We start from the raw sequence: 14,380 nt of genomic DNA on the forward strand, positions 1-14,380 counted from the left end.
CTCGCTCACGTGGCCCCGCTCCTTCCGTATCACTCGATTGTCCTACGTATCCGGTCTCTCATTGATAAGTCGGCGAATGGTCACCAAGACGTCCAAGACTATTCGCACGAGCTGTTTTTAACAGCTCCTTTCAAGAGCCTATGCGTTAAATTCAAAATGTTTCACGAAAACTTTGCACGATTCGCTTCCCGGAATTTGTCATATAACTGATGAATCGCGACACCGGATATCAAATAAAATTTAAATGCAGAATAAATTTAAATTGTAAACATGGAATCGCTTCTTCAAGTTCCCTTATCTTACAGCTTCTTGGTCGATTTAAGAATGTAAAGCTTAAAAATAGATTCAGCTAATAGAATTAAAATGGAATTAAAAGGTTTCAGTGAAAATTGGTAAGGATATAGAGTTGATATTGTGATCTTTTATACACATATATATTCAGGTATATATTCCTAAAAAATTATCATTTTTAAAATCAAATATATATAATATAGATACATTTAACCTGTCTCTTGTAATGTTTTTAACATACAACAATTCGTATCTCTTACACATAAAGTGGAAGTTGTTAAATCTGCAGTCTAAGACGCAGTCACAAAGCATATTACTTTGGCCGAAAACTTCATACTATACGAGTTCCTCGAACGTTTACCCTGTCGTTCAACCGAATCTTCTCTTGGCGTTTCTTTTCCTCTTTAAACGCTTCGGTATTTGCCTTTCGCTCTATCCTTCTTTCCTAAAATCGTCAGAAATTACGTAACACATAAAATTAATAAAATCTACTCAATAAATGTTTAATAAAATTACTTGTCTGTATTCTTTGAGCTGCTTTTTTCTCTCTCTTCTCTCATCAGTAGTTTCCCCTTTGGGTCTTATGCTTAAAATGCTTAAGGTAGATTTTCTACTTTCCGCTACAGATTGTGGGCCCTTTGACGCATTATTTTCCAAATTAAATTGAGCCAACGTTTCAGCTGTTAATTTTCCGGTATTGCCTAATATATTTTTTGGAATACCAGATTTTCGATCAATTTCAATTTTCTTTGATCGCTATTAAAGAGAAACAAGCATAGACTGATAAGTATTACTATATTATACGTAATTACATATATATATTTATCACTCAAATTAATCATTCTTATACATAACTTTTAAATATTTTTTTACCTTGGGAGGTTCCGAAATTAATTTAGGGTGATTGTAAATGTTACTGTATGTGCTAAGAATACTTTCACAGTCCCATTTATCTTTTCCACGAGCGTCGACAACAAGTTTTTCTGCATCTTCGTCTTCTGAGCTCGAATATTCTTTTTCCGCGATCTTCATTCTACCTTTCATAAGTTCCGCAATATTTTCCGTCTGCAAATACAAGTGAAAATAGTACATTTTTCATCGTACTCTTAGATCATACTTACATCTTCCTTCTGCTTCCTTTCAAATTCGTCAGCGTATTGCATAATAAATTTCGAATCATGATCGATATATCCTTCTATTTCATCACAATCTAGAGCACCAATTTCATTTTCATCGTATGCAGCATACATCTATGTAATAAACCAGGAAAGATAAGAACACATACAACATACTTTCATAATACTTTAAACAATCAAAATATAAACCTTTTCAAATTTGTCATCCAGCAATGTAAGTTGTTGATTCCTTCTCATCACGCTGCTACTCATAGAGTATTCTGTAAACCTTGATTTAGTTTCCTCATCTTTAAAAGTATATTCAGGTCCATTTAAACTGCACACTTCATCCGCCTCTTCGTCGGATAAATCCATGTGACCGTCAGATGAGACATCCGATTCACTATGTTCATTCCCTGGTTCGTTCAATTCGTATTCTAAAAATGCAAAATTACACACAGATCAGGTATAAACGTATAATATGATATACCTTAATAAACTTACCATATTCTCTATCGGAATCCTCACTGTCGCTACTTTCAGCGTTAGCCAATTCTATGAAATTATCCTCTAGCTGATTTTCGGGATCGTCAAAATCAAAATCCTCATCCATCGCAGCAACTATATCCGGATCGAGATCCAATCGTGGCCCGGAAATTGGTGCCGCTTTATTGAGCATACCGACTTCCTCCTCGACATTCGATGCGAATACAGAGGATGGCAGGTTGATTTTTGGAGTACTCTTGTCACATTTGGAATTACTAGGGTTCTCGACGCGTTCCCATTCCACTGACAATGTGTTGACATCTCTAAGATGCTGCAAATAATTGTAGTCATCGTCAAAATAGATTCCATACTTCTGCTGCTCCTCTTGACGTTTCTCATTGTCTAATGACTTCTTTTTTGTTTTCGCTGCTTGTGCATCAGCAGCTGGCACTAGGACTTTCTGCGGTGCTTTTTCATCCGCCACTAATGGATCTTGTTGCGAGCGATGAACCAAGTGGAATGTTACAGAATCCTTCTTGTCGATAAACTTTTTCTTTTTCCCCTTTGGCTGTAATTACATTAGTTATTCTATAGGTGAAATGACTTAACCTATTAGCATTCTATAAAAATGAGTTATGGATACACATTAAAGATTACCATCGTGATCTATCGTGTCCAAACTGATCGTATGCACAAAAATCGATAAAATATGCAACGAAAGTAATCGTCGTAACGTAATATTATTGTATATTTGAAAATTCTGCGTTTATGCCTTTATAAACACGTAGCGTGAAGGAACATGTGGTTTCAGAGTAATTCAGAGTTTCAAACACGATGGATGCACAATTCTCTAGCAACAATGCGCAGAAAGACAAAAATCCCTTGATTCTTCCAAAAGCATTTCCATTGGAAGACTGGAACAAAGGAGCAGGTCTGTTCTATTTTAGCTGAGCTTCTTGCACGGTTCATCTTTTTCTTTTTCTCTCCAACGTGAAAAGAAAAAGAGAAAAGATAAACCGTGCAAGAAGTTCAGCTGAAAATAAAGCAGAGGGGATAATGAGGATATCCCTACTCTAATCCGCAGGTGCGCGGTGCGCAGGGAACCACAGGTGATGGTGTCGATGGTGATAACGCAAACGGCAGGAGGGGGTAGGGATGATTATTGATGTCCGATAAATGTGAGGAAAACTTACAGCGCCGTAAGAAAATGGGGTTATTCGATCGTTTAGCGAACCTCTTAGGTCTTAGGAAAAAAGAAGTAAACGTTTTAGTAGTGGGCCTTAACAACAGTGGTAAGTCGACGGTCATAAATAATTTCAAACGCGAGGATGACCGTTGCATAAACATAGTGCCCACTGTCGGGTTTAATGTCGAAAAATTCGCATGTAAGTCAAATAGCGAGGAGCGACAAAGTGTGAGATACCGTTGCTTTCAACGCTACTTTCACGCGTTCGCTATTGCACACTTGCACAGTCTCAAAATCACATGTACCATTGTCTGTTTATTTTACAATAAGATACAAATACAGGGGGATGACGTGATAAAAAAAAAGATATATATATGAAATGTATTTTTTGAAATGCATAGAACATATATATAGTTTATTTGCAGTAAACACACCTCGTTACCTCTCTCATACTTTTATATACTTATACACGTTTTTTTACTTCCTAACTTTTTATCATGCTTCTTGTAAGGCGTTGATTTGTCTTCATTTGTGGTGACAATCCAGTGGTCTTCGTGCTACTTCGTAATGATCGAGTATTCCTTTCCCGAGTCTTTTCATTGCCTAATTGATCGCTATTTTTGGAGTCATCTAATTTATTTGCCGTTTTCTTGGTCGTTTCAATAGATGTAATATTATTAATCTCTAGACTAGGTGATAGTCTTCTAATGTTGACACGTAGTGGAGTGCTGGTAATTAGTTTGGCAATCGTCAACTGCTTGTTATCAGGTCTATTATGCAGTCTTGATTCAACCAAAGATATTTTACTTGTATTAGAATTCGTAGCCTCGTGAGTTTGGAAATTTAATTTTGTCTGCTTCAATTTAACTTTAGATTTGTGCATTGGCGTTGTTTCTTCCAGTGGATTTATTGGTGGATTTTTAATAATTTTCTTTTGGTTTGTGTAGGTTTGAATAGGTGTAGCCTTTTCTGTTTTCTTCTTTCTTATCGGAATTTGCCGTGGTTTCTCAGTACGTGATACTTTCACTTTTGAGTGGCTATCCTCTTGATCATCTTCCGATGAGTCAGTAATATTTCTAATAAGTCTTCGCCTTTTCCTTTCATTCCATTTCTTATGCAATTCACGCTTTCTCTGAAGCTTTCTCAACGATCTCTTCCGATCTGATTGCAGCTGAACTAAGAAGTCTTCTTCATCAGAACTGCTAGTATCCTACAAATAAAATTATAGATAAAATATCTTTTTTTAATCATAAACAAAAATCTGAGAAACATTTTTATATACTTAAATGCCATACATTCAATTCCAATGGACTTTCACTGTCGTCTGCCCGTGTCCATGTAAATGTGGAATTGTCCTCTGGATCTAGAATCTTGTCGAATGCAGTTTGTAAGTCTGATATTCTAAATTCCTTCAAGCATATCTTTAATCTCTGTTTTGCATCGTCGCTTAACTTGCTTTTGTTCGTTGCATTAACCTCAATTTTGTAAGGTCTTGCTTTGTCGAAATGATAAAGCAAATGTATTATCAAGTCTATATATCTGTCACTTTCATTATCGTGTACACCATACAATTCTAAACTGATTTGCTTGAATCCAAGGTCTGACTGCAGAGTACAATGCTTCATATGTGAAATACTATTCTAAAGAAAAAAACAAACGTTTATTTACTTGGTAGTATTATAGCGGTATAGCTTATTATAAGTAAATTATACTGTATATCAAATGGATGCGTTCAGCCGATACTCCGCTAGCCTAGCAATCGTGAGCAGTTGCTCGTTTTCGCTCGTTCCTCTCCTTTGACCCAATGGATTAAAAGGAGAGGAAACGAGCGACTGCTCACAATTGCTAGGCTAGCGGAGTATCGGCTGAACGCACCCATTCATTTTCATAAGACAAAATTATACCTGTAACGACAGAAATTGCTCTTGCCGCGCCGTGTAGCAGTCGACATTGTGCTTGCAGTTCTTTATAAAGGCAGTTAAATTTTTCAATTGGTCGATAGGCGTTTTGGATAATATGTAATTCATATCGATTGACATTGGCATCACCCATTTTCCCAGATTGCCCTTTCCATCCTTGATGAAGATCTGCACCGCGTGAGTGTTGTCCTTCTGCTTTTCGTTTGTCGATGTGAAATTAAATATAATCTCGTCCCTCCGAAATTTAACGCAACGAAACCCGGCGAATCTGTACAGATCGTTCTGCAGATCGACCTCGACATTCGGCACTCTGTTTCGCGTCAGCGAGGAAACGTCCCGGCTCTGCAAGGATCTTTTGGTCACGCGTTCCTCCACGTCCTTAAAGCGCAACGTCTGCAGACTCCATTCGCACTGTTTGACGATACATTTCAGCTCCTGTATCTCTCGGAGCAGCCTCTCCTTTTCCGCGGCCTCCGCGCCTATAAAAGCCGATAAAAAAAAACGATTTACTTCAGTTCGACGGATAAACGTCGCTTCAGTGGGGGTTAGGATCTTCATTCGACGAGCGTTTCACGCACCTTTGTTCGCCGGCTCGGTACTTCCGTCGTCGCTACTAGAGGAACTGCGCGTCTGCATTTTCGTTCAGCAAGGTCATTAGATCACTTGCACTTCTTGCAACAATAACCGAATCGAACAAACACGTGCCAAAATTACTTTTGACGGTTTTCCATTGTTTTCAAATTCATATCTCGACTGCTCCACGCTCCACTTTCCTCGACGTACGGATACTTTCAGATGGCGCGTTGACGTTTCTGCTTTCTGCTTTCCTTAAGGCGGTTTTCACCGAGCTCCAATTAATCTAATCGGTGATTAAAGACAACTTCGATCAAGCTCCGGTTAATTAACGATTAAAAAAATCAAACAATTAATCGTTCTAACCGTATCTATGCCGTCCAACAAATTAGGATAATTTTACCAAATGATATAAATTATTTCACTTATTATTTACTTATCAAGCAACACCTGTATTATTTTGTTAATATGGAGAGAATAATCATTATTTTTTAATAATTCTGCCAAGTCAGCCCCATGAAAAATAAAAAGTAGGAAAATTGAATGAAATATTAAAAATATAAAATTGTTCACGAATTGATACATACAATACCCAGCAAACACAGAAAACACCGAGTGAGCAATTTGCTATCAAATGGGTATAATATATGTAATCCACATAATATCAGCACAATCAGCACTTTGCTTTTATTTCAATGCAATTAAACCGAAACCGTTGTTTCAGTTAAGAATGTCAACTTCACCGCATTCGATATGTCGGGCCACGATCGTCACAGATCATTGTGGGAGCATTATTACAAAGATTGCCACGGGATCATCTTCATAATCGACAGCAGCGATAAACTGCGACTGGTTGTCGTGAAGGAAGAGCTGGACATGCTCCTGCAGCATCCCGACGTGGCAGGTACGTCTCTCGTGATGAAATTTAATTAGCGATAATGAGTGCTCGTTTGAAACGAGAGGACATGATTTAGAAGATTTAATTGCAAGACCTTCCAAAATGTATTCGTATATCTCGCTATTCGTGATTTCCTAAGTGGCAGACTTGGCACGACCGAAAGCGAAGTGAATATTTCAGGACGCAAGATCCCCATTCTCTTCCTGGCGAACAAGATGGACCTGCCAGATTCCTTGACCACCGTGAAACTGGTCGCCGGGCTGGGACTCGAGCGGATACAGAACAAGCCCTGGCACATACGGGCGACGAATGCGTTAACCAGCGAGGGCCTGCAGCCGGCGATCGAGTGGTTGACAGATCAAATTCGCGATATATTTATCAATAAGAGATAAACCCCGTCGTTGCACAATGAGACGCGACGTTTCCTGGCAAAGTCCCCGTCGCGTTGTCAGATCGAACTTATCGATGTCTATAGCATAATTTATGCGTCAATTACACCGGTGTTTCTCATGTGGCGTTTCCCCGAGATGCGATTCCACCCCGCGAAGGCAAAATTTCGACGTAAAATTGTCATTGCGAGAAGACTTATTGCGAAACGGCCTATAATTCGGCCTGTAATAGCTTCACGCGGGATCTGCGTAATTAGCGCAAAGGAGCGATCGGGAGTTTTACGATTTCTAGTCGAATTACAAGAATCTCGTGACGAGGTTCAATTAGGAAACACCATCACGAGCTCAATACAATTCCGTCCAGAAAAATATATGCGTAGAGAAGCATGTGTGTACGTAATGGCTGACACAATGTAATTGGGATGCAGCCGCGATGATTTAATTCCAACTTCGAAATATTAGTTTCATAATTAGCGAGCTTTGCAAAAATACGTTATTTTATTGTAATATTTAAAATAAATGCCGATCGGAGAATCATTGCACAGTTCGAAATTGATTCAGTTAAAAGATCCTGTCCTATTATCATTTTTTTTCCATGGAATGTGATACATCACGGCAATGGCGGATTTTAGCAACGTGGCTACTATAAAAATGACTTTAATCCAGAAATCAATTCGATCGATTTGGTAGGTAATTCAACCAACAAGCACTGTTTATAGCAAAATTTCCAGTTATATGTATACGTATAACTTTATTTCTAAAATCTTCAATGTGTTAATAAACGACAAAAAATATAATTTGTCGTAAGAATGGACCAATCACAATCGAATTTGAGGAGAATAATTGACTGTGCGTGGTCAATTCTTACGACTCACGACTTTACGACTCGCATTGTAAACCTAGCATTACACGGAGAATTTGATTGGCTGATCAGTTGCCGACGCACGATTACTGTACAACAGGTTTAACTGCGCCAGTTTGAAACTTGAACGAGAATGTTTTTCCCAAAGCTTTCCTTTCTCGCGTCGTTTATACATAAATTTTTACGCGTTTATTCAGATTTTTGTAAAGAATGTCGAATAGATCATAACAGCTTGCTGAGAAGCGCGAGAGAAGCGTTTGATCCTCGCGGATTCAAATCGTCCGCATTTCAAATCGTCTCAATTGCGCGCGCTGCCGTCCGGCCGCCATGACAGTCTCGGCGGCTGCGCGACGGCGCGGTGGCACTCGGCTGACTCGACTCGGCGCCGGCGGCGGCTTCGGTTCGGAAGGTGAGCGCGCCCCGCAATTACTCCGAATTTCACCCGGTCGAGAACGCGTCGCGGGCGCGAATTTGTGTCGGGAGTGCCGATTAAAGTGACGGGCGTGTGATTGTCGTGAATTCGTCGAGTACTCGAGACTGTGCCGTGTTCCGAGCGTCGGGACGAGTGAGGGGAGCAAAGCGCGGATCTCGTGCCGTGCCGCGGGTACGCGAGAACGAGAGCCTCGCGTTCTTCTGACAATGAGACAGTCGGGATGCTATCGGCATTACAGACGTAGCGTATCGAAGAATCGGATCGTTGATTACGCGACTACCTAACCTGAAATAATTGATCGAAAGCCGAGTATCGCGGAACGAAGCGCGATCCGTTTCGCGTATCGGAGTATCGCAAAATGGCGGTGTGAATTCGGATTTCTTTAAGGGTGAAGCGCGCGAATCGAGTTTCGAAATTGTGTGTAGTGCCGTCGTCGCCAATAGCGCCGTAGCGAAGTGATCATTTCCGGTGTTCATCGTTTCCTGGATAGGACCGACGCGACGCGACGGCGGGTGTCTCCGGATTCCTGGCGGAACTTGCGAGGGGGTGGAGCACACTGCAATATCCTAGCTGGTGAGTGAAATTAGATTCATTTTTACTTTTTAAATTAGATTCGTTCTTTAAATTAATAATGCGCGTAATTGTAATGAGGCACCTGCACACGATTGCGGTTACTTGCGAAAGATTTGTCGAATATTTATTGAAATAATTGAATAAAAGTAACCAGATAATATATATAATCGATGTGTGAAATTCGTGATTATAATTAGAATATATTTTTTATTTTTCCAGGTGCAGCCGAAGGCGTACTTAGCTAGGGTACAACGACGGTGAGTGAATTTACTGATAAATTTCATTATATTTGCGTATTTGGCGACACTGAAATGTCTCATCCGTTTTGTCTCTTCGCGTTATCAAGAATTCGACGAAAATTAGATTAACTTAACCAGCGATTAAACTAATTATAATTATCATCAGAACTATTTTATTAACGTTAAAATTATTAAATTATTTAATAACGGAAAAGAGATACGAGATGTCGACAACTCTTGCGTAATAAATGCGTAAGGTCATTTATTGAAATACACGATTGTCTCACAATTATATCTCGTCTTCGCCAGAGACGACTTACACATAATTCGAATTATACGTCATACTTATACATCATCGAAAATAAATACGCTGAATAATTATATCTATATCTCTTCTTTTAACATTTATGCAGTCTCGAGGAGTAGAAATTCCTGAGCATCGTATATGTACAGTCTAGAGAAGATATCGAAAGAAAGACTTCGTAACATTTGAAAATATAAGTATCCTCTCGTCGTCACATACATACATATATACTACGATCAACGAATCATAAACTGTGCGTTTTTTTTATAACTGGAACTTTGTGAGTAACGGGATAAAACATCTGAGGAGTCAATGGATCTCTCTTACCAAGTTCGATCTATTCGTTATTCGGCTTCACTATACGTAACCGGACACGACTTTACCGAGCGAATGGGTGTGCGTTCTATATGCGAATGGGTAAATAGTCTTATTTTCTGTTATGGGACAGGACGATTCCATAGATACCGTTTCTCTAGGTGGAATAGATCCGCCTGTTCCTAACAAAATAACCCCAGCCAGCTTGTCCATTGTTTGCGTTGTATAACGCAGAAATACACCTGAATCATCCGTACTGCCATCCTTGAAGCGATCAATGTGTGCGTAATGTACTTGCAGCACGATGTACCGAATGGGAGAATCGCCGCCTACTTTAAAGCTCACTCCTTCTGGTAGGCTTAATCCAGGAGCGTCCCTTGCCTATGCATAGATAATCTGTATAAATAAATGAACTTTTTTTCTTCAAGAGTCAAGATTTAAAAAGAATTTATGTTGAGTTCCTTCTTTACAAGCAGGTGCAGTATCTGGGTTATCTCCAGCATTCGCCATATAACGCCATATAAAGCTGAAGAGAATCACGCTTATCGTGTTCGGCCTCACGTTTGGCATGATAAGCGAGTATGTACAAGAGGCGTATATGCGTTCCCGTGAGATGCCGCCACCGCCATAAAATGTCGGGCTTTTAAAAATACCCCCCATTTGCTATTTGCGATTTGCGTCATTCGGCTTGGGTTAGGTCAGGCTAGGTTCCGTATCGACCGACCTGTAGCGTTTGACAGGTGGACTCCTTGTCGTACCATTGATAAGTGCCGACGCGTGAAAAATACTGGCGCAACGAAAATGTGGGAGAAACGCGCGTTTACGCGTTACTTTGTGTTCGCCATTCTTTTCAAGTTTACGTGCTGTTACTTTGTCAAGAGGTACTCGCTTATCATGCCAAACGTGAGGCCGAACACGGTAAGCGTGATACTCTTTAGCTTTTTCAAATAACATAAGAACAATATACGTACGATGTACGTCATACGAGATCTAATTACATGATAACATATGGCTCTTGCAATATATAAAAATGAGATGTATGAAAAAATCAGTCAACTGACAGTTTTCTTGCAAATATATTTATATACTTTGAATTATTTTCAATTTAGTTAATAATTTTTATGACGATTATTATATACTATATACTTACAGTGGTGAGAATGCTAGCTTAAGAGATTACTTATTTTAAGCTAGCATTCTCACCACAATTTTTTAAAGGTAATTTTTATGAAATGAGAATGATACCTGATATTCTGCTTACAGCCCGAATTATATTTATGCACTCCAGTTAGGGTTGACTTTGCGAGGAATTATTATATTGTTGGTTTTGAGCCGAATGCAACAATGGAAACGGCTCACCATATGCTTGTCTATGGTTGCACCAAGCCAGGTAGCTCAAAGCCAGTTTGGAACTGCGGAGAGATGGCGAATGCTGGAAATAACCCAGATACTGCACCTGCTTGTAAAGAAGGAACTCAAGTAATATATATTAACATAACATATTTCATAAATTCTTTTTAAATCTTGACTCTTGAAGAAAAAAAGTTCATTTATTTATACAGATTATCTATGCATGGGCAAGGGACGCTCCTAAATTAAACCTACCAGAAGGAGTGGGCTTTAAAGTAGGCGGTGATTCTCCCATACAGTACATCGTGCTGCAAGTGCATTACGCACATATTGATCGCTTCAAGGATGGCAGTACCGATGATTCAGGTGTAATTCTGCGTTATACAACGCAAACAATGGACAAGCTGGCTGGGGTTATTTTGTTAGGAACAGGCGGATCTATTCCACCTAGAGAAACGGTATATATGGAATCGTCCTGTCCCATGACAGAGAATAAGACTATTTACCCATTCGCATATAGAACGCACACCCATTCGCTCGGTAAAGTCGTGTCCGGTTACGTAGTGAAGCCGAATAACGAATGGATCGAACTTGGTAAGAGAGATCCATTGACTCCTCAGATGTTTTATCCCGTTACTCACAAAGTTCCAGTTACGTACGGTGATGTATTAGCTGCTCGTTGTACAATGAGAAATACGCGCGATAGGACTACGTATATCGGTGGTACGAATGAAGATGAAATGTGCAATATGTATATTATGTATTACGTTAAGAATGGCTCTCCGCTTGAACGGAAATATTGCTTCACCATGGGGCCTCCTTTATATCATTGGAAGCAACAATTAAGTAATATTCCCGACAGAGAGGCATCTACTCTATAATATATCAAAGTGTGTCATTCAGCACAAAGTTAGATCGATTTTGTTTTATCATAGAGAATTAGGATCAAATGTAAACATTTCCGCAGATTACATATTTAAATGCATTTGAATCCAATTCGTCAGTGAGATAGGGTCCATATTTGGGGACCAAGCCGTCCTAATATAATTTATGACAGGTTTTTAAAATAGTTTATTATTTATTATTCTTGCGGCTCTTTATCAGTTCGATTTATTCTATCGCAATGTTCGGTTTAGAATTATTTGTTTAATTTGAAACAACTTGGAGGTTTTATCTCAGCAAGATGACTGCTATTATCCAGCATACGCACAAATTATTCCAAATTAATTTATAATTTATATTTTTAAGTGATTATAAGTATTTTTAAGAATACTGTAATCAGGGTACATTGTACTTATTTTACGTAATTACTTACGTAATTTTTTAAAGAACTCGGTATCCAATTTATAATATTGGAATTCTCTTCTTGTCAATAACTCTTCTTGTCAATTCTTATAAGTGTGTCATATGATCATTCAAATTGATATTGCAATCAGCAATGCTACAAATTGCTGATTGACTATATGTATATATATATATATATATATGATATATGTAATTTTCGTGACGAAAAAAAGTCTAAACTGAAGTCTACTAAAATTTGCTTGTTATCTAATTTATCTCTAAATTATTGTGTTGTGTTTTAAAATTCTTAATTGCGAAGACAGTTATGATTTACATAGTTTGACTTCTAGTATTGTGTTTTATCCGATTAGAGCTATCATGTATATCAAAGCATGCAGATGTGATATAAAATGGTAAACTTAGGCCTAGCGTTTCAGTTAATATTTATTATTATATGCAGGTTATTTGAAAAGATTGGAGAAATTATTGGAGTTGAGATCAATGTTACGGTACATGTTACATACATTCAAATTTATTTTAATAACCAATTCATTGAGATACAGCAGTATCTTTGATTTTGAAAGCCACTCGTACGACGCATTTAAATAATTTCATAACTGGCACAATGATTATAAAAAAACGCACAGTTTATGATTCATTGATCGTAGTATATATGTATATATGTATGTGACGACTGACGAGAGGATACTTATATTTTCAAATGTTACGAAGTCTTTCTTTCGATATCTTCTCTAGACTGTACATATACGATGCTCAGGAATTTCTACTCCTCGAGACTGCATAAATGTTAAAAGAAGAGATATAGATATAATTATTCAGCGTATTTATTTTCGATGATGTATAAGCATGACGTATAATTCGAATTATGTGTAAATCGTCTCTGGAGACGAGATCTAATTGTGAGACAATTGTGTATTTCAATAAATGACCTACGCAAGAGTTGTCGACGTCTCGTTTCACGCGTCTGCGAAGTACACCGATCGCGCATCGGACATTTCCTGCGGAGCACGTCGACCGAGCGGTGCACTCTCGTAATTGAATGCAGCAGTTCGTTGTACAAACCACGAACGATACTATATCACGTATAGTCCGACGCTAATAAAGTTCTCTTGGCCGCTACATATACAATTTGTCTTTTGTTTGCATATATTCTAAGCAAATTGTATTGCGGCGTTGTTCTACTCGTCACATGTACGTACATACGCATTGGCTATCGTGTTCCGCTTTGAGGTGCTCACTCGGTATCCTATTTTTAATTTTTATGTTGCCACAGAATTTCGAAATTAATTTTACACTAGGCGATCTATCTTACGCGACACGTCGAATCGCTTTTCTTTGCTTAAAATAATTTATTAGATGTGGCTAATTTTCATCCCATCACAGCGCGAAGTACGTATCGTAGCAAAAGAACAAACTGTAGATTAAAAAGTTAAGATTCAGTTGCAGTAATGAGGGTTCTAATAGATCCATGAAAACCAGTCGTGAATTCTGGGATTTAAGCTAAGTACAGACGTTTGTTACGTGCAATTCGCGGTTTCATTAAACATAAAAGGTGCATCAAGAGAAAGAGAGAGAGGTAGTCCCGTCAGGGTTTTTAATACCGCAATAAAGCCACGTCTTGCGCGGTTTTATGTCAGATTTATCGCACACGCTTTCTATAGCAACGATCTCGCTCGTCTCTCGTGTATTTTCTCGGCGCCTTCCGCCGTCGCGTCGATCGATCGACGAAAAGCCGACGAATTAATACATGTTTCATGACGTGCCCGATATATCGAACCGCGTTAGGCTGTTGTTACGTCTAACATTCATGCACGGACCGTGACGGCAAATTAGCTGACTCTCGATTAACCGTTACACCGATCTTATTTGCCGATTACGAAATTACATTCGTGGAACTTGATGAGAGGATTGATCACGAGGTCGAGCTATTTATGAGCGATAGGTGTGTTTAAACGACGAGCGGAATTAATTAACCTAAGTGGAGCTGTGGGAATTGGCTAATCGATTATCTTACAGCTAGGAGTGCTCCCGTTTTGTTGCATATTGCGCAGAATTGTCAGCGATATTCCTTTCATACACAGTACGTTACTAAATAAACTTTGCAGCCATTATTTAGATTTTGCTAGTGTATTTTTATTATTT

At 38.7% G+C, this 14,380-nt stretch overlaps 4 protein-coding genes across 7 annotated transcripts; 2 read left to right on the top strand and 2 right to left on the bottom strand.

Annotated features, from left to right (window-relative positions):
• Window positions 1–463: 463 nt before the first annotated feature.
• On the bottom strand, window positions 464–2,743 carry LOC112454540 (protein LTV1 homolog). The gene is made up of 7 exons (XM_025016003.1): window positions 2,550–2,743; window positions 1,911–2,460; window positions 1,617–1,843; window positions 1,413–1,541; window positions 1,165–1,356; window positions 808–1,047; window positions 464–736 (listed from the first exon to the last, which is right to left on the bottom strand). The coding sequence occupies exons 1-7, from the start codon at window positions 2,550–2,552 to the stop codon at window positions 623–625; spliced, it is 1,455 nt and encodes a 484-aa protein (XP_024871771.1). The 5' UTR covers window positions 2,553–2,743; the 3' UTR covers window positions 464–622.
• Window positions 2,744–2,977: 234 nt separating this feature from the next.
• Window positions 2,978–7,399, top strand: LOC112454579 (ADP-ribosylation factor-like protein 6). 4 transcript variants are annotated; one of them, XM_025016061.1, is made up of 3 exons: window positions 2,978–3,041; window positions 6,295–6,474; window positions 6,649–7,399. In XM_025016061.1, the coding sequence occupies exons 1-3, from the start codon at window positions 3,005–3,007 to the stop codon at window positions 6,858–6,860; spliced, it is 429 nt and encodes a 142-aa protein (XP_024871829.1). In that variant the 5' UTR covers window positions 2,978–3,004; the 3' UTR covers window positions 6,861–7,399. The 4 variants fall into 4 exon arrangements, with proteins under 4 accessions (XP_024871829.1, XP_024871830.1, XP_024871827.1 ...); XM_025016062.1 differs by having other exon boundaries at window positions 2,999–3,070; XM_025016059.1 differs by lacking the exon at window positions 2,978–3,041 and adding an exon at window positions 3,081–3,277.
• On the bottom strand, window positions 3,374–6,003 carry LOC112454578. Its single transcript, XM_025016058.1, has 4 exons — window positions 5,576–6,003; window positions 4,983–5,476; window positions 4,374–4,718; window positions 3,374–4,288 (listed from the first exon to the last, which is right to left on the bottom strand). Exons 1-4 carry the CDS (start codon window positions 5,631–5,633, stop codon window positions 3,563–3,565), a joined length of 1,623 nt encoding a protein of 540 aa, XP_024871826.1. The 5' UTR covers window positions 5,634–6,003; the 3' UTR covers window positions 3,374–3,562.
• A 2,885-nt stretch (window positions 7,400–10,284) lies between the features above and the next one.
• On the top strand, window positions 10,285–13,180 carry LOC112454573 (peptidylglycine alpha-hydroxylating monooxygenase). Its single transcript, XM_025016050.1, has 3 exons — window positions 10,285–10,501; window positions 10,847–11,062; window positions 11,146–13,180. The coding sequence occupies exons 1-3, from the start codon at window positions 10,385–10,387 to the stop codon at window positions 11,812–11,814; spliced, it is 1,002 nt and encodes a 333-aa protein (XP_024871818.1). The 5' UTR covers window positions 10,285–10,384; the 3' UTR covers window positions 11,815–13,180.
• Window positions 13,181–14,380: the final 1,200 nt, after the last annotated feature.

This window comes from Temnothorax curvispinosus, unplaced genomic scaffold, assembly GCF_003070985.1.
Source record: "Temnothorax curvispinosus isolate PA1 unplaced genomic scaffold, ASM307098v1 QBEX01005133.1, whole genome shotgun sequence".
NCBI lineage: Eukaryota > Metazoa > Arthropoda > Insecta > Hymenoptera > Formicidae > Temnothorax > Temnothorax curvispinosus.